The 22,130-nt window shown below is 41.5% G+C and overlaps 1 protein-coding gene across 2 annotated transcripts in view; it reads right to left on the bottom strand.

Moving 5' to 3' along the window:
* Nucleotides 1–22,130, bottom strand: part of Sema5a (semaphorin 5A) — a 417,057-nt gene that overhangs the window by 116,299 nt on the left and 278,628 nt on the right. For both annotated transcript variants that reach the window (XM_070042173.1, XM_070042172.1), the window contains exons 6-8: nucleotides 16,008–16,070; nucleotides 5,548–5,646; nucleotides 3,692–3,905 (exon numbers count right to left, since the gene is read on the bottom strand). In XM_070042173.1, coding sequence (XP_069898274.1) covers nucleotides 3,692–3,905; nucleotides 5,548–5,646; nucleotides 16,008–16,070 — 376 coding nt within the window. The remainder of the gene's footprint in view (nucleotides 1–3,691; nucleotides 3,906–5,547; nucleotides 5,647–16,007; nucleotides 16,071–22,130) is intronic.

A 22,130-nucleotide genomic window follows, 5' to 3' on the forward strand; every position in this document is an offset into this window, starting at 1 on the left:
ATTAATAGGTGTGAGCCACCAACAGTGGGCTGTATTTACCTTTAGAAAATGGACTCACTACCTACTCCATATGTCAAATTAGAGTCCTTCATACCACTTGGTCAATTTGGGACTAACCATGGAATACAAACTCCCTACAGACTAACCTTTAGTACCAGGCAAGGCACAGCTTAGACACCACGAGTTTACTGACCAGTTCCTGTATCCTGGACACTGGGTAATCCTTGACCTGACACTCCTTGAAAGAAAATGTGAGGAGACAAACAAGACAACACTTTCTTTCCACTGTGGTGGAGCATACCTCTAAGCCCAAATATGAAGGAGGATGGGAATGGCCATCTGAGGTGAGTTCACATGAAGGGAAACAATGTTGGGGAGAATCTACCTGGAAAACACCAACTGGGCACCATGGGACCCACCTGCAAGCCATTACATGGGAGGCAGAAATAGAAGGATCATGGTCTGAGGTCTGTCAGGACAGATGAAAAGCACGAGACCGTACCTGAAAAAACTGAACTAAAGCTAAACAGGCTGGGAGCATGGCTTAAGGGGTAGAGTACTGGCCTAGGTAGCTCAAGGCCCTAAGTTCAATCCTTAGTCCCACCAGTTAATTAATTAATCTATTATTTAAGTGATATGCAAAAGCACACTGCTCATGTGCTTGTTCTTGCCGGGCTAGCCCCAAGTCCTGCTTTCAATCCCCAGTATCTCTCTGTGTCTTTCTGCTTCTCTTGCACATAAGAAAAGTGAAAAAAAACAGAAAAGGAGAAAGAGAGAAGAGAATGGGGAGGGAAGGATGCAGAAGACATCTGCTGAGGGTCCCTGGGCCTACGAGAGGACTTGGGGTAACAACGTAGAAAGGAGGAAGAGCAGAGACTAGCGGGCTTAGCCCAGTGCAAAGCCACCCTGAGCTCCGTTCTGGTGGCTACTGCACTACGCGGCTCTTCCCTCACAGAATAAGCCCATGAGACGGTGCGGGGGACTGCAAGGTGAGTCTGTGAGGTGGAATTGGGGGCTGGGAGGGGGAATACAAGTGGAAGTTGCACGGAGGAAGGACTGGACAGAGGACCATCCAGTGCAGACAAGCTGGGATGCGAAGTAGGGACTGAATCTCTCAGGTCCAGAACATGTGCCCGGGTCTAGGCTCAGCAGGGACAGCAGCAGAGTTTACACAGTGGCCAATAGTCAGAGACCAGAATCTATCATGGATGGAGAATCACTAGAAAAACAAAGAGGGCAACCAGTACTGGAAAATGGGATCATGTATGCCAGGGCAGAGGAGTGCGAGCAAAACCCAGGGGAGATGATAGAGCCCCGCAGGAGCAAGACTCCAGAGCCGCAGGCCAGCGGCTCTGCACTCAGCCCTGGGGGTGAAGCCTGGCCTGTGCAGGCCAGGGAAGGGGGTCGGGCATTCTCCTGAGGAATACATGCTGATTGGTGCCTTGTACAACTGACTGACAGGAAGGGCGGTACTGAGCTAAACTCAAATTAATTATACCTGTTTGCAGTTACCAGATAGGACATTTCACAAGAATCTGTTGCAGTAATGTAAAATATTAATGGTTTTGGTACAGCAACAAGAGCATGCCCATTGTGGTCATTAAACACTGGACTGTGTTTCCTCCTGTCCTCATGATACCCCCTGACTCAGAATGTTACTTGAATGTCAACCCGGGCCCAGTCTCAGGAGTCCCAGAGGCACAGAGAAGCCAGCAGTCCATTCTTCTAACTCATGATAATGGCCTGAACGGTTATTTACAGGACATTCTTAAAGCAGGTGATGGTGCTCCTGATTGTGTTTTACTTTGTGTTTGTCAATTCTAATTACAAAGCCTTTGGCCAGTAGCGAGGGGGAAAATCTTTGTGGATTTTTAACTTGGCACTCTGGCCAGTAGTAATCAATAGTAAGTAGAAAGAACAACTCTAAGCTCCACAGGTGAAAGGTTTAGGGCCATAAGGGGAGTTCCGCAGACAGTCAGCCAAACCATTATGACAGAAAGGATGCTAAAGGGAGGAACGCAGGCAGGGGCTCAGGGTGGGAAAACCATTCACATTGCCCTTGGGAACAGTAGAGCTGCCATTCAACACTGGCTAGAGGAACTGAATGATGAGGACAATTGCTTTTCTGCAAATTTGTGTGTGTGTGTGTGTGTGTGTGTGTGTGTGTGTGTTTCTAACGACAAACTGCCACATTCTGATTTATTGTATTACTTGGAAAAATATAAATTCACATAAGATAATTATGCTTAAATAATAAAATAGTCAAAAGTGGTAGGCCGGAACAGCAAGGGAACATCTCTGTATAAATATGCTGACGCATTGTCTATGCCTAGTGCATAGACAATGACCGTGTGTGTGTGTGTGTGTGTGTGTGTGTGTGTGTGTGTGTGTGTGTGTGTGTGTGTGTGTGTGTGTGTGTGTGTGTGTGTGTGTGTGTGTGTGTGTGTGTGTGTGTGTGTGTGTGTGTGTGTGTGTGTGTGTGTGTGATTGGACAATGCTAACCTCTACTTGTAGACTGGTACCATCCCTTTGTTGCTTAATGGGCAGTTAACTGAACTCTGATCTAGAATTGAAGGATACCTGCTGAGAGTTTCTATTTTCTGAAAAGCAACTAGAGTGAACCAGGTGCCAGAAGCTCAGAGCCATAATCCTAGCTACTCAGGAGGCTGAGATCTGAAGACTGTGGTTCAAAGTCAGCTGGGGCAAGACTATTTTCTTTTTTGGGGGGTCCGGTTGTGGGGCCAGAACTCTGGGCCTGGGCACTGTCCCTCAGCTCTTCAGCTCAAGGCTAGCGCTCTACCACTTGAGCCACAGCACCACTTCCGGCTTTTTTCTTTTTGTTTATGTGGTGCTGACGAATCGAACCCAGGGCCTCATGCATGCAAGGCAAGCCCTCTACCACTGGGCCACCTTCCTAGCCCCTGGACAAGACTATTACCTCCAATTAATCACCAAAAGAAAAGTGGAAGTGGAGCTGTGGCTAACGTGGTAGAAAAAAAGAGGAAAAAAACTAAAGGCCCAAGGACAGTGTCCATGGTCTGAGTTAAGCCCTCGGGGCAGTGTGTGTGTGGGGGGGTAAAACACACACAAGAAAGAAACAAGAATCTAGAGTAGATACAGGAAGTGAGCCCTACTTCTGCAGGGTACTGCCACATCTAGAGACGAGCTAAAATTTCACCAAAGATCCTGGCCTTCTTGTTTTTCCAGGATATTCTAACAGATTGTAGAAGGAAGAGAAAGAAATGACAAGATGTGGGCCTTTATTAACTCTTGAGGTTTTAGACTAAGCCCCGAAGGTGGCTACCCCACACTGCTAGCCTTGTAAGTACACTAAGATTTCTGATTCCTTCTCAAACTATTTGGCGTTGCCTGTAGTCCAAGATAGTCTTTAACACACTGTCTAAAAAAGCTTGAAATGATAGTAAATAACTTGATATTGGTGAGTGGTCCTAGCAATATCAACTCCATTATGATGTTCTACAATGTTGAGAGTGTCATCTCTTCTGACTTCCAGAAAGACATGTGAAGCTCTTCCAATCGTTGGTAGCCAACAGGTTGCATCCTGCTTTATTTAGTAACTTGAAGAAACCTTTTTTGTTCCTGCAGAAAATGTATGTTTATATATACACACCAAATAGCCAGATGTCCCAAGGACCTGAGGTGAGAAGTTGGGCGGGGCCGCAAGGCTTACCATTGAGCCACTTGGAGTTGTACTGAGCAGTGCGGAGCGGAGGCAGAGCGCCCAGGCTTCGGTAAATGGCGGGATCACGACCAGGGAAGTCCATGGCGGTAGCAGCATAGAGCTCCCCACTGGCTGTGAGCAGGGCGGTGGAATTGTGCTGGGGACTGTAGGGACAGCGGGCCATGCCACTGATCTGATCATGGATCTCAGTCAGGTTACTCAACTGTGGATACAGAAAAAAGGGAAACCAATTACCTCCAGAAAAAGCCCCTCCAATGGTCTCATGGGTTTCATATCCCACAATTCCAAGCAAAGGGTTCAGAGCAAGCTCTCTTGAGCTCATGAGAGATGACAAACTTCTGTTCTCTGACTGCATGAAAACAGCTTGCTGTAGTTATAGATAGAAAATTTATCAGTCACTCTGTCTGCTTTAGAGGTACTGAACCTTATGCTGTCAATACTCACGAAATTCAAAGTGAGATTATTGCATATATGGCATCGATTTAAAATGCATGAGTGGTGCCTATATTCCAACTCCATAAAGAATCCAGCTTTACTATTTATAGGTATATAAGTCACGATGAAAAACTAGGTACAATTTTATCAACGTAAGTGAACCAGAAAGTTATAAATACTTCTAAATACTGCTTCAGTGTCAATACATGGGATATTCAGCACACTGTGTTCCCTATTTCCTCTTCTCTTGTCAGTCTTAAGAAAGCTACCTAGGTACTAGGAGCTTCGTGAATTAATCCTGCTCCTACATGTTGGTTTCAAGCCAGTCCCTGAATGAGCACATTTCTTTGGGTGTAGGGGAATCCTGTCACGAATCAATTTGTTTCTTGACCCCAAACTGAATGAATAACTAGTTCAGAAGATTCAGGAAGGAGGAGACAGATACACTGCTGACTTGGCTATTGGGTATATAGTCCTTGGGAAATTCCTAATAACTTCTTAGCTTACATTTTCCTTTTGTAAAACAGGGCCCCAAGGAATAACAACCTCATGGGGTAGATGTTGAAGAAGAGACTGATGACAGGAACTTAGAACAGGGTGTGGAATCCAGAAATTTTCTGTGAACATCCCCTTTGCCCCCATTTACCATCTTCCTCCTACTCCTCATTCAAAGACAAAACCTGAATGCTGATTTCAAAATAATGAAGATAAAACACACCGGATAATTTAAGATTTTCAAGAAAAGCTGTACTGCCAGGAAATTAGCATAATGGCATTTCCTCATTATATTCTCCCAGGAAAACTGGATTAATATTCAGAATTGGAGGATAGCATACATGTCTGATCACCCTGTCTTCCTTCTGCAATAGACACCTATCAAAATTCCTCTGTCTATAACAACAGCTTTTAGAAAAGAAAGAGGAATATTTATAAATTAGCTTGGCCCATGCATATGCTTACTTTATTTTTTGGCATAGTTCTTATCTAGTTTGCCAATTTTATTTTCTACCTTTGGATTGTGATTTTAGACCATTTTCATATTCAAATATGGCATGACTACAATAAAGTAGATTAATATTTAGGGTCACTGATGGGGAAAATGCTGATTGAAATAGTGAGAAACATAGTTAAGTATAATTACATAAGCTACAATTATTTCTGATTAGTTCTATCACCGATGAACTTGACTAGAAGTAAATCAAATATATATTATTCAGTTTTTAAAGAGGTGTTTTTAAATGTCACTGACAAACGACTAGAAATAAGTCAAATATATATTATTCAGCTTTTTAAAAGCTATCTTTAAATTGCCAGGTTACTCCTTAGTGTGTGCAAAGGTGTGTAAAACGGGCTTTAATGCAATGTCTATCTTCTCCTGAAAGTTCTGGGGTGCTACAACAGAGCCTTACCGAGCGGTTGGTGCAGACAGGTGTGAAGGCATTGGTCCCGCAGGTGAACAGCCGCTCACCCCCCACCAAAAGCACGCGGATATAGTTCTGACATTCCTCCTAAGAAAAACGAAAGCCACAAGAAGCACATTAACAAGCCTGAGCATGGGAGGGATTGTGAGTAGAAATACAATTTTTGAGCTAATAAAGAAGTAAGCTTCTCAGATTCTAAACAAAAACACAGCAAAACTGTTAATCTTAACTTTCTATATCTACACACTTGTCCGAACATGAGCATATATAAAGGTAAATGTGTATGCAATATAGTAGTATAAAATAGTAAATAAAATAGAACTTCTTTTGAAGGATATGAGTTCATCCTGACTTACAGTACAGGCTTTAAATCTACCTGGACACACTTTAAGAAAAATAATTAAAGGAACCTATTAGAAGCTGTTCATGAGACAGGGCTCCAGAATAGACACCTGGATTTTCAAAAAATGTTCTAATGCCTCTCATATCAGGTCATATTTGAAACTCTACAAATTGGCATGAGTTTTTCTTTGTAGGTTTAACCCGAGTGTGTTACATCATGTAAATAAAAATATCACAATGAAACCCATTATTTTATACGATTTTTATTTGATAATTAACTATTATTTGTTATAGACAACACTTTTCTATAATGAATTGCTTTTTTCTTTTGTTCACTTGTGTTCCAGTACTAGGGGCTTGAGCTCAGGGCTCTGTTGCTATTGTTTGGCTTTTTTGCTAAAGGCTGGTATGCTACCATTTGAGCCACACTTTCTCTTCTGGCTTTTTGCTGCTTAACTGGAGATAAGAATTTTATGGATTTTTTTTTTTTGGTCAGGGCTGGCTTCAGATCTCAGACCCCTGAGTAACTAGGCTAACATGTATGAACCACCAGCTCAATTCATTCAATGCTAAAAACGAGACTAAATATGTAGCAAATAATACTCTCTTTAACTCTCTGATTGACAACCAAAAACATAATTAATAAGGAAGGACAGATAGTTCAGAACATTTGGGGGAACCCCATGCAGAGGAATGACAAAAGGAATGCTTCTGTGGCTGCAAATTATTCAAATATGGCCATGGTGGTGATGTCTATGCAAAATCAACGGGCTTCCTTCAGTCAGTCAGCACTCACTGATTAGCTACACTGGTAGGCACGGTGCAAGAAGGTTAAATTTAAGGGAAAAAAAATAAAATACAGAGCCAAACATTTCATATGAAGCTGTTCATATGCTATCATGAGGCACATGGAGCTATGACCCAGTTCCAAAAGTGAAGACAAGAGGAGCTGACACCTATGAGTGGACCTATGGATGGAGCTTAGCCAGGCTTCCTGGAAGAGGTGCTGATGGAGTGCAGGTAAGACTTCATGGAGCAAAGGACCAGAAAACATCCAGGCTGTGGCCTGGCTCTCCCAGAGCACCGCACTGGGGATGCTCAGAAAGATACTGGAGGAGCTGGGAAGCCAGTCCTGGGCTAGAGCTGGCCCCAGTGTGCAGCTGACTCTGCATGCTAAGAGAAGGGCTCCTGAGATGCTTTTACTACATCAAAATTGGGAATCACTCTCATGTCTGCCATAGAAACAACACAACACAAAACAACAAAAACCACTTTGACACCAGTGTGAAAGGTGAGGTGTCATGGGGAGTCTGGAGCCAGAGAAGCAACTAGGGCCGTCGCTGAGCACTTGTCTTCCGTACCTGGCCAGGTGTGGCAGAGTGAACGGACAGAGCCAGAATCCAGAATCCATGTGTGATGGGCTGGGATGCCATGTGGACTGGAATCACACACACACACACACACACACACACACACACACACACACACACACACACGCAGGCCAACACACACACACACACACACACACACACACACACACACACGCAGGCCAACACAAGTCTGCCCTTCAGTGTCACGGAACCCCAGTCTCGGTGGCCAGGGAAGCCACGCTGCTGCCAGAGCCTTGCTCTGACCAGAAAAACGGTTGAAACATTAGAATTTGCTTTGCAAGCATGGAGAGAAATATCACAAGTGGCTATTTATCCCAATGCCATTGCTAACAATGATAACCACAAATTATCATTTGCTCCCTAAATGAGAAAAATCAGGAAGAGCTAATAGTAATTTGAAAGTCAACTTCTAGCCAAAAAAGGAGGATTTGTCTCTAATGTTTTTCTAACAAGGAAAAGGACAGCAGGATTTCAAGGGGAGAATATAAGCAAGGGCTTCAGTTCAGCACGCGGTTATTCTTTCCCAGGCTGAGGTGAACAGGAGCAGAAACCTTCATCTTGGACGCCCGAGAGGCCCAGGAGTTTGGGAGAGGATGGGAAGACAACTTATGCCTGTCTGCAGGAGAGGCTTCCACAAAGGAAACTTCCAGAATGCAGGACCCAGTGCTGGGTGGACAAAATGAATGCCTCAGACACACTAATGACACTATGATAAAGACAGTGAGGAAGGCAGGGTTTTGTTTGATTTTTTGTTGCTCTTTTTACAATTCTTTAAAGAACAATGGAAAATGTAAAAAACAAAAAAACTGTTTTTTAAATATAAAGAACAGATTACCACAAGGAATAAAAATGGCACAGGTGGTTAAGCAACCACGGGCAGTGTGGGCTAAGAGAAAATCACCTGGTTTACAAAGGCCTGGCCTCAACAGTGAATGCTTCAGACCTGCTGAAGAGAAAACAAGTAACTTCGTCAGCGAGGGAGCCAGTGTGTAAGTCAGCCAGTGTGTGCAGTGTGATCACCAGGATAGAGAGGTATGAGCTGAACAGAGTGAGGGGAAGTACACGTGGTCTGAAAAAATTCAGAATAAAGGGAAATGACAGAGGGCACAGAATTGTTACCGTTGGAACAAAGATAAGGGATCATGTTCCAATCATGGAGACCATGTGAGAAAACAGGGTCACTGCCCTAATCAGCTTGTCATAGCTGGTTATTGGTAAGGGAAAAGAAAATCAGGAAGGGAGGAAGGAAAAATGGAGGTCATGTTGGAAATCAGGGCAATCAGACAAGGAAATTAGTCCAGAATCTTCCTAACTGATGGTGAACTCAGCTTTACGGAATCCAGAAGCGCCTTTCATGGATGAAGATGCATGAGGAAACAGGTAATGTTTTCAGCTGTGTTTGGTTATCCCATGTTCTAATATAACCACACAGGGTAGCGACAGGCTTAGTTGTCATCCAGGAGGCCAGGTCCCCCTCACAGGGTGGCATCAACCAGCTGTGGACTCAGGTGGCATCGGTACATCTCTTTTATCATCCGGAACTGAACTCACTCCACGGTGTCTCAGGCCAGCCATGTCTCGCTGAGCACACTCCTTCGGAGAACACTGCTGTTTAGTTCACCCACCACCTCATGTCAGTCCAGTTAACAGTTTGGATGGGAACTGAAATAATAATGTACTAAACAACTGGGGCAAGATCAAGCAAAACAGAGAAGGGAGCAAGTGGAGGTACTTAGCTTTTATTTTATTTAATTTTTTTTTTTTTGCCAGTTGTGGGGCCTGAACTCTAGACCTGGGTTCTGTCCCTCAGCTCTTCAGCTCAAGGCTAGCGCTCTACCACTTTGAGCCACAACGCCACTTCCAGCTTATGTGGTGCTGAGAAATCGAACCCAGGCCTCATGCATGCAAGACAAGCACTCTACACTGAGCCGCCTTCCCAGCCCCGGTACTTAGCTTTTTGAGCCCAAGACATAGCAAGGAACTGGAGGATCAAGATTAGGAAGGAATGAAAATGGCACAGCATAAGGTTGGGTAACTACGGCCTCCTCTGAGGTGATTCTAAGACTGGAACTCCCCAGCCCAAGACCCGGCAGCAAATGAACTCTGTGAATCTCAGGTCCAACTCAGCCTTTTCTCAGGTTTTCTAAACTTGCTTAAAATACCACTTGGAACCACCACTTTGAAATGTAAGGTTAGTGTGTGCAGAAGTCCCTCTAGGGGATTCTTTGAAAGGTTTCCTTTATAAATGAGCATATTTAAATAACTGTGATTCTCTGTTTTTTTCGTCTAAGATCTTTTCTTTCTTATGTTCAAATGCTGTCCCTTGAAAATGGGTTAAGAAGACTGAATGGATTCTGAAGTCACAGGACACATCTGCAAGGCACTGGTTGAGAGCCACGTATCCACAGTTCCACAGTTCCACCTGAACAGACACAACCCACGTGTGGCTGTGGCCCAGAGGAAGGCCAACCTCTCCTGCCTGGACAATTCGTATCTGAATCGATGTCTGAGGACGGCCCATCACTCACCCATGTGGCTCTCACACGGGAGGGGCCTCCAAGCCCCACATCCAACAACACAGGCCCCAGCCCCAGAAGAGAAAAAAAATCAAAACACAACACAACAAAACATGTTCTAGATGCACTTTTCTTCACTAGTTCACTGGTTTTGCTCTCCTCCTTCTCATCGTGCTCCCTTCCCACAAACATCCCTGTGTGGCTACACAAGGATAACTTATACCCAGGGGAGACCGGCCTCTCCCCATCCATCAAGTCTAGGGAGGAGGGAAGAGGGCCAGAGGCTGGTGGATTTGTTAACCACACTGCTCCTAGTGTCCTTCTCTCCATGATGTATTTTCTTGGAGAGCATCTAAAGTGCTCAAGAAACACTATTCATAGGGATTGTGTGAACCTCTTAAAATCTACTGTGAATTAACCAGACTCTTGAATTCCAGAAAACTCTTAAAAATACCTTCTAGCCAGATATATGTAGCCATGTGTAAAATATGATGAAATGTGAACACAAAATACAGATGAAAACACAGTTGTCTCCAGGCATCTATGATCACTGGGTCTTGGACGTGCCTACCCTCAGTATACCAAAATCTGAGGATATTCAAGTCCCTCATATAGATTCATATGTTTGGGGTCAATGGGTCATGTCTGTAATCTTACCCACTCAGGAGGTTGAGATCTGAGGATAATGGTTCAAAGCCAGCCCACACAGAAAAAGACAGTGAGACTCTTATCTCCAATTAACCAGCGAAATCCAGAAGTGGAGCTATCACTCAAGTGTTAGAGTGTCAGCATGGCGCAAGAAAGCTAATGGATAGAACTCAGGTCCTGAGTTCAATCCTGAAGTATTCCACAACGTATTTGAAAATAAAAATAAAATGAATACACAATGTACATCTAGGTAATATACATATTCTTATATATAGTCAATTATATTTAGATTACATAGCTAACATAATGTAAATGCTATGCATTATCATTGTATTTTTAAATAATTTTATTATCTTCGCGTAGTTTTTAAAAGGGTATTACAATGTTTCAACATGTCACTTTACGAGGACAATGCATCTTGACCAATGTCACTCCTTTCTTCATTCTTCCCCATTTCTCCTAACTGTATCTATCCTCAAAATTTTCCTGGTTTCATTTTTACATACATACATTGATCAATACTTCTTGATCAGTACAGATGCAACACAGGCCTAACCATGGTCAGGATTGGTTGAACTGTGGAAGAGGTGTTCTAGGTGTGCATAAAATACTAGTATCTGACCTTAATGTTCTCCATTTTACATTAATGACATACTCAATCCAGGCATATACAATGCCCCACACATTGATTAATTCATAGCTTTCAGAAGTATTGACACCATTGGTAAAAGGTGTAAGGATCTAGTCCTCTACTGCCAACCTCCCTAACTTGGGGTGTGGTGATGTGCTTTGATTAGTCCTAAGACGTCTTCCTCATTTTTTAACATTAGTTTGGCAACTCGGGAAACAGGACCACAGGATGCAGCAGGATGAACAATACACAGAGCCCTGGATTCCAATCAAAATTCTCCCACTGACTGGCAAAATAATTCTAGGAACTTAGTGTCAAAATTTCTAAGATGAGATCATGAGCAAGAACCTTTTGAAAACTATAAAGTGTAATAACAGCACAAAGAAGCCCTTTCATGCGCTTAATAGTCAGTTGTGTCTCCTTTGTAACATTCTTAACTGTCTTGGTGGGAGGAATTCAGTCGAGACATAAGAATCCCAAAAGACAAGAAAACTCTTGTTAGATGGTAAGACAATAGAATCTTTGTGTCTAAAATAATATTTGTGTGAAATACAAATATCCGAGTTTGATTAGTACAATGCTATTTCAAAGCTAACTAAATGTAAGAAATCTTAGTGTCATAACTGTGTGCATCCACAGAGTCGGAGCCACCCCGAGTTGCACATTTTATAAACAAGTCAGAAGTGCCTCCACTCAAAATGCCTTCTACCTTAGAATTTTATTCGAGGACTGACTAAATTAAAATGGGATGTTTTCTTTAAATCTGACTCTCCAATTTATAATTTTATGTGCTCTACTTGAGTAGAGACCTGACTCTACACTAGAGAAAAGAAGGAAAGTTATCACCTTCACTGCACCAAGATCTTCAGCCAGCTGAAGAACATTTTTATCCTAGAAGCAGGTGTGTATAGATAGTTTCCACCCCCACCCCTCACCTCATTGCAGGAGCTGTGACCTCTTCCAGACACTGCCTGGCAATAAAATTCCATTGTGTGGTACAGAGCAGACAGCTTTTGGAGGGGTAGGAAAGCAAGTCACTCAGTTATAATGGCTGGCTTTTCCCTCATTTTTGAGATGGCACATTTTGCATTTTTCTATTTATTTCGGAGAGAAGGAAAACTCTGTATTTCAGTGTACATTCTCAGAAGACTATAACACAAGCAAATCCTCCTAAGATTATGACCACTAAGAAAAGCCTGAATTCCACTGCTCCAAAGAGACACTGAATGCAATCAAATGGACTGGGAAGATGCTATCTGATTTGGCTCCTAGGAACTGTCAGAACAGGGAAATTGAGATTGTCTAAATTCTAGCTGGCTGACAGGCAGGCAGGGGATTCTTTCTCCTTTCCTAGGGCAGTCTCGTTTCTTTCATTTCGTTGTCCCTGGATCTGGGCTTGGATCCCTCATAGTGAAGTAAGGAGGTTGGGTCTGGCCTGCACCCTATTGGCCTCTTGTCTGGGGGAAGGTGAAGCCACCCTTACCCTTCAGGTGATGAGCATACCTGAATCCCTGGAGACACTTGGCTGATAGGTGACTGAACCTGTCAGTCCAGTGCCCGGGACTGGGAGCTTCCTGTGACCCTGCCCCCTGACCTGACCCTATATAGGGCTGGACTGGCCCAGGCACCACACACTTCTGCATTCTTGTCCTGTCTCCTGGCTGTTCTCTAGTCACTCCAGCTCTCCATCGGAGCTAGATTCGTTTATTGGTATTGTTTTTGTTCTTTCTTTCCTCTCTAGCCAGTTTCTTAACTGTATATTTGTGGGCTGAAGGCCTTTGTAACAATTGGCTACCTGCAGACCACTAGTGTTCCAATAATGACTCTAAGATTTAACCTCTCAAAATGTGGCTTCTCCTGTGTTCTTACAATGATAGATGGTAATGGTATTAGGAGGTTGATTAAAATAAGAAAAGAGGGAAGCCCTCCATTCTCATCTCTCACAACCAGGCTGTCAACATATTTGGGAAGCCAATACTTCATTTTGAATATGTGACCTTCCAGTGCACACAACACACATGTACATACGCACGCGTGCGCACACACACACACGCACGCACGCGGGCACACACACACACACACACACACACACACACACACACACACACACATTAGATGAGGTCTCACTCTGTCGCAAAGGCTGGTCTTGCTGGTCTTGCTGGTCTTAATCTCCTGGGCTCTAGGGGTCCTCCTCGGGCCTCAAAATCCCAAGAGACTGTGGTATTATGTGTATTAACCACTATATCCACCTTAATGGTATACAGGGGCTATTTAAAATTCTAGGTACATTTATCAATACACTAATACAACCTAAAAGCAAATGTGATTTATCTTTCTCAGAGTATACAGTCTTTAAGATTTATCTTCATTTGTGTTACCATATTAATCTTAAAAACCTGACTTTGAATCGAAGTATAATTACTGAATTTTGCCTCTACCCCAACCCATTGAAACCAAAATCATATGAGCTGGAAAAGAATTGTTTTAATCTCTTTAATACAAATTTTACTTCTTCATACTGGGAAAAATCAATTAAGTATAGTGGTAATAGTCCCTTCAGAGAATCAAAGACTGGTTACCTATTTGGCGATAATGGTGCTATTCTTGTGGATTTTACTTGTTTAATTCCTAAACAATAGATATTCATGGTGTAAGGTAAAATATGGGCCAGTTTTCTTTCAAGATATACAATTTGCCTCCCAAAGTAGTAATTGTATAGCAGGAAATGGAAAGTACCCACAATCTTCTAAAATCAGGCACTTGTGGACTAGGTATGGAAGAAAGCACTGAATCCATTAAGTAATTTGGTGCTTTCTTTTAAAAAGAGACACCGAAGTCCATAGATGAGGGCAGAATTACTCTCAGTGTTTTCAAGTTGGCCAACCCCATCCCCAGTTCAAGGATGAAAACACACGGGAAGAATTGAAATGAATGGTGTAAATGTTGCCATTTGTATGTTTACCAGTTTGGAAATGAGAATGTGGATTCTTGGGCAGCTCAGGGACTGGGAGAATCGACTGGTGGTCACTTGGGTTGTCATGACTGGCTGGTCAGGGGCCAGGAAGTGGCCAGTCCTCTTACAGTGTACCGAATTGGTCCCCTCAAAAGAGTGATCTGGTCCCCAGGCCAGTGTGGTAAAGGGGGCAAACTGAATGCAGTTCACAGCCCTGATGTATCCAACCCCTTGCTCCATGCCACTCATGGCCACTCTGTGTACCTGTGTGCTCAAGGCAGTTGAAGGGTCCATGACACCAGCGGGCCTGGCTGCCCGGTCCAGAGCTGGAAAATTAAAATGCAGGATGGAAAGAAATGGCTTCTGGGATTTTCTAGGACTCATCACGGATGCAATGTGGGTTGGTCCACACATGCTCTGTCTTGAAACCTGAGGTTAAATGCCTTTTAGTAAGTAGCCTTTACCAATTCTGCCTTTTTATTTTTTGTTTACCAGGCTAAGGCTACAGTTTCTCCCGACTTCTTTTCCTCCTATCTACTTTTTAAATGCCAGTTTTCAGAAACCTAATAACTACATGGGCTGAGACTTGCCTCAGAAACTGACTCTCAAAATGCTGAAATTATAGGACTGGAAAGCAAGCAGTGAAATGAAATTAAGTAAGAATAAAAAAAATGGCATCACATTTTCTTTTTGGAGGAGGGGGGGTTATCAGGGCTTGAACTCGAGGCCTCACACTTGTGAAGCTGATGAGAAACCACTCTATCACACGCCGCCCTCTGTGTTTCCTGTGTTCAGATTCCCTCCTTTGAGACAGTCTTGATGACTTTTCTGACCTAGAACAGCAATCCTGTCAATCTGAGCCTTCCTCACAACTCTCCTAATCTTAGCCTTCTGAATAGCTTCAGAAGACAAGCAGATACCACTGCATCCCGTGATGGGGTTACAGGGACTTAAGAACTTTTCTTCCTACGTTGTCCCTGAACCCTGATCCTCTTATTCTCTGAAGTCACTACCATTACATGCATGTACCACTAGCACCCTGCTTGCCTCTTACAAACTCTTCCAAACACACATAGCATGAGAATCATTTGTTAGTATTCTCTGTTTGTGCTATACTGACCGTTGGCCCTGGGGCCATCTTTACCCAGCAGGCTCCCCATTGCACTACCTTGCATCTCTGTGTGCATCTTCTTTGAACAAAAGCCTAAGGCACCATTGGAAAAGCCCACAGCCAGGAAAGGAAGATCACTCACAGAACGAGTGATACAGTGAGTCTGTGTACCAACTGAAGGAGGGACTCTCTTCCAGAGAATCAAGGACAAACTTTTAAAGAATCATGGCTGTTACAGATCCTGCTAGTTATATAGGCCTGAAGGCAACACATTTGCTCAAGAATGCATTCCTAGGCTTCGCAATACAGTGTGTTTTCTATAGGAAGTAGGGCACATACATTTTAACCCACAAGAGAGACAGTTTATTTCAAGGAATGCCAAGATAAATTATGAAATGTGATTTAAATGATTTCTGCATGCAGTTTTATTGAGTTGGGGATGTGGCTCAGTGGTAGGACATTTAACTAGCATGCACAAGGCTCCGAATTTGACCCTCATTACCATAAAAATTTGTATCTTACACATATTTTCTGTAGTGAACTAAAAATGTATGACAGAACTAAAATAAAATATTATTTTGAAAATATCCTCATTTTTTCAAACAATATGAAGTCAGTTAATTTCAAATCTAAGTTTAATGACTAAAATCTACAATTAGATTTGGTACATACATGTACATATACCTATAATGGAAATGTTGGTTAGTTGTTCTAGTTACTTTTCATGTAATCTTAAAAATTTGACCATTTGCTGTATACTTTTATGTTTGTTGGCGTGTACTTTCCAGGACATCATAGAGCCAGGCATCAAAACGCTTTCCATGTGGTCCTTACAGGCCCTGTGGAGGCAGCTTACCTTTGACTTTCCCTTGCTGTAACAGGCCTTCTGGGTAGCTTCATCACATCCCCACTCCACAGCCTGCGGGAAACATCAAAGCAGAGCAACTATTAGGGTTTGAATTGAATAAAAGGGGAAAACGTAGACAATCCTGGGAACCAAGTCAGCCCACATGGCACATACTGGAACAAATCCCTTGAAATTAAGACAAGATTTATGCTGAATATATGAAGCCCAGTCATCAGGTCACATTTGCGTTTAAAACTGAGGTACTTAAAGTACTGAACATCTGAGTGCTTGATTCTGCATAGTAGTAGTAAAGTGGTTAGGTCTGGTTGTTTTTAGAGAGGCAGGTGACAAGAGCTGGTGTTGATTTTACTCGAAATCACTTGTGGAAAACCACAGCCACAAGAAAATGATGCTAGTGTGCCTTCAAATCTATAGAGTTTATTGTAGCAAATGCACATTCATCAATAACAGATAACCAAGTGAGGATGACTATGCATATCCTAATAAGTAAGATGTGTATACACAGGACAGCAGAAAAATACATAGCTCATGCAAAGAAAACAATTTTCCCTGAAACCAGGAATCTTCTGTTATTATCCCAAAATATTTAGACCTATGGCTTTTAAGCATCATTTCTCCGGCTTTCAAAATTCAATTTACACTGACCAATTTTATATCTGTATTTTCATACTTCCATTCACCAAAAAAAGAATGTGGGATTCATTGAGGTATCAGGTAGTATTTGCTTCACAGGGACAGAAATCTCTAGAACATGCCTTTACTGAGACAAATTGTTTTGCATATTGTGGGCATTGCAGTTGCTTTTACTCTACTATTTCTTCCCTTTTTCCTATGAGTACAGTGCTTCCTGGTCACTGTCACCCCTTCCTTGGCTTTTCCTCATCTCCCCCTCCCATCCCTGACCACAGTTACGTAGTTAGTTTTTACATAGTGTGCATTGGATGCAATGGCTGCATTCACTCACCCATCCTCCCTCTAATCCCATGTTCCCCCACTTTAGACTCCACCAAAAACCGTGTGATTACTTTCTACTATTCCTTTGGATATTAGTGGGTGTGTGAATTTTGTAGGATAAAATAGTTGCTCCATTTCTTCATCAGCTACTACAATTATATTCTATCTTACTGTTATGATGGAATTTCTAAGGAATTTGAGAAGGGCATCAATTGGTAGGAACATGTATTAGTGCCATTTCTATGGAAACCCATATGGAGCTTCCTCAAATTACCAAAACCAAATCCTGCTCTACCACACCTAGATATATGCTGGAAGAAATGTTGGTCAGCATTACAACAGAGACACCAGCACAACCACAACAAACCAGCTAGGGAATCAGCCGAGGTTTCCATCAACAGAAAAATGGAATAGGAGATTCGGTCAGCTGACACAAATAGAATATGATTCATGAATAAAATTATGTTATTTGCAGGAAAATGGATGTAACTAGAAATCATGTTAAGCACCATACACCAGACTTACAAAGACACATAACACAGCTTATCCCATAATCAGATTCTAGAGTTAAGAAGAGGGAACATAACATAAAACAGGGGACTGTAGAGGGGGGAACCTAGGAGTCGGTGATGTGGCCATATGTTTACATTATGGGCATGTAGGAAAATGCCAAAATAATAGCCATTAAAATAGAAACTACTCTTTTACACTTGTAAGAATTTTTCTAAATTCCCTTACACTTGGATAAACAGTAAAATCAGGCCTAACAAAAAAAAATCTCCTCTCAGCTATCACCAAAGAAAACTGCATAACAGGGATTAAGTCATAACATGCTACATTATAGATCCTTATCTTACTGGGGAATGTGAGTCCTAAAACGTATTTCAGAGCGATGGACATCCTGAATTTAATACAGAAACAACCCTACACGTGTGTTCCCTTGTACAGATGTGGGGACCTTTGTCTGTGTCAACATGTGAGAAGAGACGTTCATAGTCCTTTCAAGAATATTCTCCTGTTCATCAACTGAGTGGCAGCAGTAAAATTAGAGCTCATCAGCCTCTAATACAAGCAGGATGGAAAGATGTACAATGTTGCACCTAAATCTTGTAAGCGACTGGTAGATGTACTAAATGAGATTACTGGATTATGTTAAACTGATTTGATCTCTAACATTTGGTTTGTAAAGTTCTCTTAATTTTTTTTGTCAGTCATGGGGCTTGAACTCAGGGCCTAGATGCTATCCCTGAGCTCTTTTGCTCAAGGCTAGTGCTCTACCACTCGAAACCACAGCACCACTTGTGGTTTTTGAGTAGTTACTTGGAGATAAGGGGGATTTTTCTGCCTGGGTTGGCTTTGAGCCATGATCCTCAGAGATCTCAGCCTCCTGAGTAGCTAGGATAACAGGCGTGAACCACTGTGCAGGGCTGGATTCTATTTTTTATTTAAATAAAGACATCCATGCCTCCACACACACATAAACATACACCCAAAAGTCTATCTGTCTGTCTGTCTGTCTATCTATCTATCTAAATCTATCCACACACATACACACATGTATATACATATATATGTGTAAGTGTATATGTGTATATACATTTTTATATGTACACAAAGATATATATTTCAGAAAGGGACTTAGTGCTTGTATAAGAGAAACTGTACAATGAAGAGTTTTAGCTAAGGAGGCATTCTAATGGCTCTTTCTGGAATGGTGATGCTATTAAAAGTTAAATATTGCCACGCACAGGTGGTTCATGCCTGTGGTCCTAGCTACTCAAGAGTTGAGATCTAAGGATCAAGATTGGAAGCCAGCCACCATAGGAAAGTCCATGAAATTCTGATCTCCAATCAACCACTAGAAAATGGAAGTGGTTCCGTGGCTCAAAGTAGTAGAATGCTAGCCCTGAGCTCAAAAGTTCAGGGACATTGCCCAGGCCCTGAGTTCAAGCCCCAGGATGGACAAAAACCAAACAACAACAATAACAAAGTTAAATACTAATAGCCTCTACAGTAAATGTAAGAGCTATGAGGAGCAGGGTTTGTCCCAGGATTAAGAAGAAGAATATTTATTAAATGCCATCAGAATTGTTTAGCTCCTGGTGCTGCAAGGTAAGCAAACAGCTTCATAAGTCTGCCTACTACTCAAGTGGCCTTCACATTTTCAAGATAAATATTGACCAGGGACTGGAAGGGAAAAGTAATAGAAAAAGGAATGTGAGAGTTTTCATAAATATTTCATTACTTTATTTGGAATACCAAAACATAGCAAATGTTCACACAAGTTTATTAGACCAGTAGAAAATAGAACAAATCTTATAGATTCTTCTCAAGACAGTTATTAAAAGTAGAGAAGTTCCTTTCCAGAGGCATTTTAATTATGGTATCACCAGTGTGCCAATAATATTCAAATCCAGAATTAATTAAAGACCATGATTGTATAGCTTTTCTGTGGGTTCACTTTCTATACTAATAGAAGAATGGAACTGTACGTATAATGTAAGATACCAAGTGGGGACACATTATTAGATACTGCTGAACTATAAATGGAATGCAGAATTGAATTAGAATTGAGTTTCAGATTCATCACATCCTGTTTTTCTTTCACTCTGTGAACTAGACTTTGTCCATTAGATTACTTGGCAGAAATGAGGAGAATTGGTCTCATGGGAGACTAATGTACATAACAACGAAAGTTTCTTCTTGAATTGCTTATTTCTTAAAGTAATCCACTCTTTTGCTTGAGGTTAGCTTCTTTTAATCTGCTTCTAACTTCCTTTATAGTAGGACATCCATTCTAATCAATGAAAGACCTTTTAGTTAAACCTCCTTCTAGTCTCAGTGAAACCTGTTATTATTATATATGTCATTATTTTGGAACAAAACTCTCTATTGATTTGAGAAGCCATCTTTATATGTGTCTTCAAATTCATTACACACACATTTATACCCATCTAAATCTATCTTTATGATTGTCAAAACAAATGTCAACTCAGCCTTATTTCCTGAAGACTTTAAAAATATCTGTATTCTTTTATCTTTAGTTTTTATTCTATTGCACAATATGATAGGCAGGAAAAGTAATACTAATTCTCTATTCCATTTGACATTTAGTGTTCTTATTTTTTTAGCCACAGTGCACATGCAGGAGTAATTTTAGGGTTACTCGGATATAGAAGGAAGCAATGAAGCATCTGTATGTTGGAAGAGAAGGCTTCTGTTTGTGGCTCATTTTCTTTTTCTCTGAAGATTGTGCAATAACGCCTATGCCCTCACAGAACATACAGAAGTCTGCATTATTCCCAGGAACCCATTATCTTTCTCATTTCATAAAGAAACTTTAAGTACCTACCAAGTACCATACATGCTGCTAGATAAAGACCTGCTTACGAAAAACAGGCACATGTGGCACACACTGGTATTTGTCAGATGTCACTTCATAATCAGTGTGAGTTAGCTGCATCAGTCTTTTTGGCGGCAGGTGAAATTTGATTGTACAACAGTACTCATTTTCTGCTTGGATTTACCACACACAGGTTCACCTGGGATCCAGTGATACACTTGGATGTACAGAATCATGGTTTTCAAGCCACGAGAGTACTACAGTCAGACCTAACAAGAAGCAGAGTAGGCGACAGAAAATTCCCTTCGCAGGTGGCAGAAACACTGGTGATGGAAGGAACCTCCAATCCTTTTGTGAAACACTCAGTTCCCCTGGGGTACCCAGAATGCTTCTGGCATGATAAATGGAGCCGTGATCCCAGGAGGAAATCAGATGCTCTCCCATTCCACAGCAAGAGAAGTTGATCCAACAGGGACCATGCAATGGCAGATACTTTTCATAAAAGTGAAGGGAAGACTAGGCAGATGGGCCACTGCTCTATCAGCAGATGGCTCTACTAATTAGACACTGGCACAAGATAACATTAGAAAACAAGCTTAATTACACAGCACCAAAAATTAACAACCACCTGAGGGCTTTTTTTCATATGTTTGCATTCAGATTCTTCTGTCATGTATTTCTGGGACACACTGGAGACTGTTGCATTGTCCTGTTGATTACAAAGAAATTGTCAGGGACTATGAGGCCACGTCCTTGTTCAAGTCGAGGAACATGCAAAGAAATTGGAAGGAGCAACTGTGATTGAATGTAATGTGAATAACATGACAACTTAAGTTAGCCTTGAATTTGGATGTCTTTATTAATTACTTGTAATGGCCAACCATGTCAGTTTCTAAACATGTGACACTTGAGTTGAAACTCACTGTGTGTGCATTTCAGATCACAGAGTAGGAAATAGTTACTTTGGAAGGAGTCACACAATATTTCCACTTCTTAGTGGATGCTAAATGTACCTGCCCATTTTTTCATGCTTACCACAGGATACTTGCATTTTGGATCATGTCAAATAGAGACAAGTCCAATTATTTTCTACTGACAACTTCTAAATCAGAGGATATGAAGATGTCTTTTCATACTGAAATCAACCCCAAATTAGAGGATGCACCTTACCCTTAGAAATTCCCCCCAAATTATATAATATTAAAATCTTTACATTAAAAGCAATTTTTTCATATAATATCAAATTAAACTTACTCCGAGTAAGTGAAGATTATGTAAGATTATGTTCTTTTGTCTTTTTCTCTTTTTGATATTAGAGACAGAATAGCATATACTGGATGGGTTTAATGTTAGATATACATTTGTACAGCTTGATGACTGGAACCAAGGTATACATAGTAATTCCTTCTGAAAACTAGGAGAGTCTTTCCTGTGCCTCTCTCTCTTAAACCCACCTGTCAATCCTTAGAATTCCCTGACTGGTAGACACATTGGTTCTCTTTCTGTCCCAATCAATATAGGACCTTCTCACTCTATCTATTTTTTCCACAAATGTCTCTTTTATAAGGACACTAGCAATTAAACTATGTTGCATCCTAATATAATATTAACTATTAGTACAGTATTCATATTTTAAATTATTTCTCATATTTTCCTATTATTGAGGTGTATTTATTTTAAAATTTTATTTATTGTAAAGATGCTGCACAGAAGGGTTACAGTAGTAGGAGAAAAAACAAAGGAGAGCGTAACAATGCTCTACAAGATTGTACTCATTAAGGTATATTTATATCAGCAAAGTTCCACTTTCCAAG

This window comes from Dipodomys merriami, unplaced genomic scaffold, assembly GCF_024711535.1.
Source record: "Dipodomys merriami isolate MVZ:Mamm:240054 unplaced genomic scaffold, mDipMer1.0.p SCAF_32, whole genome shotgun sequence".
In the NCBI taxonomy this organism is placed as follows: domain Eukaryota; kingdom Metazoa; phylum Chordata; class Mammalia; order Rodentia; family Heteromyidae; genus Dipodomys; species Dipodomys merriami.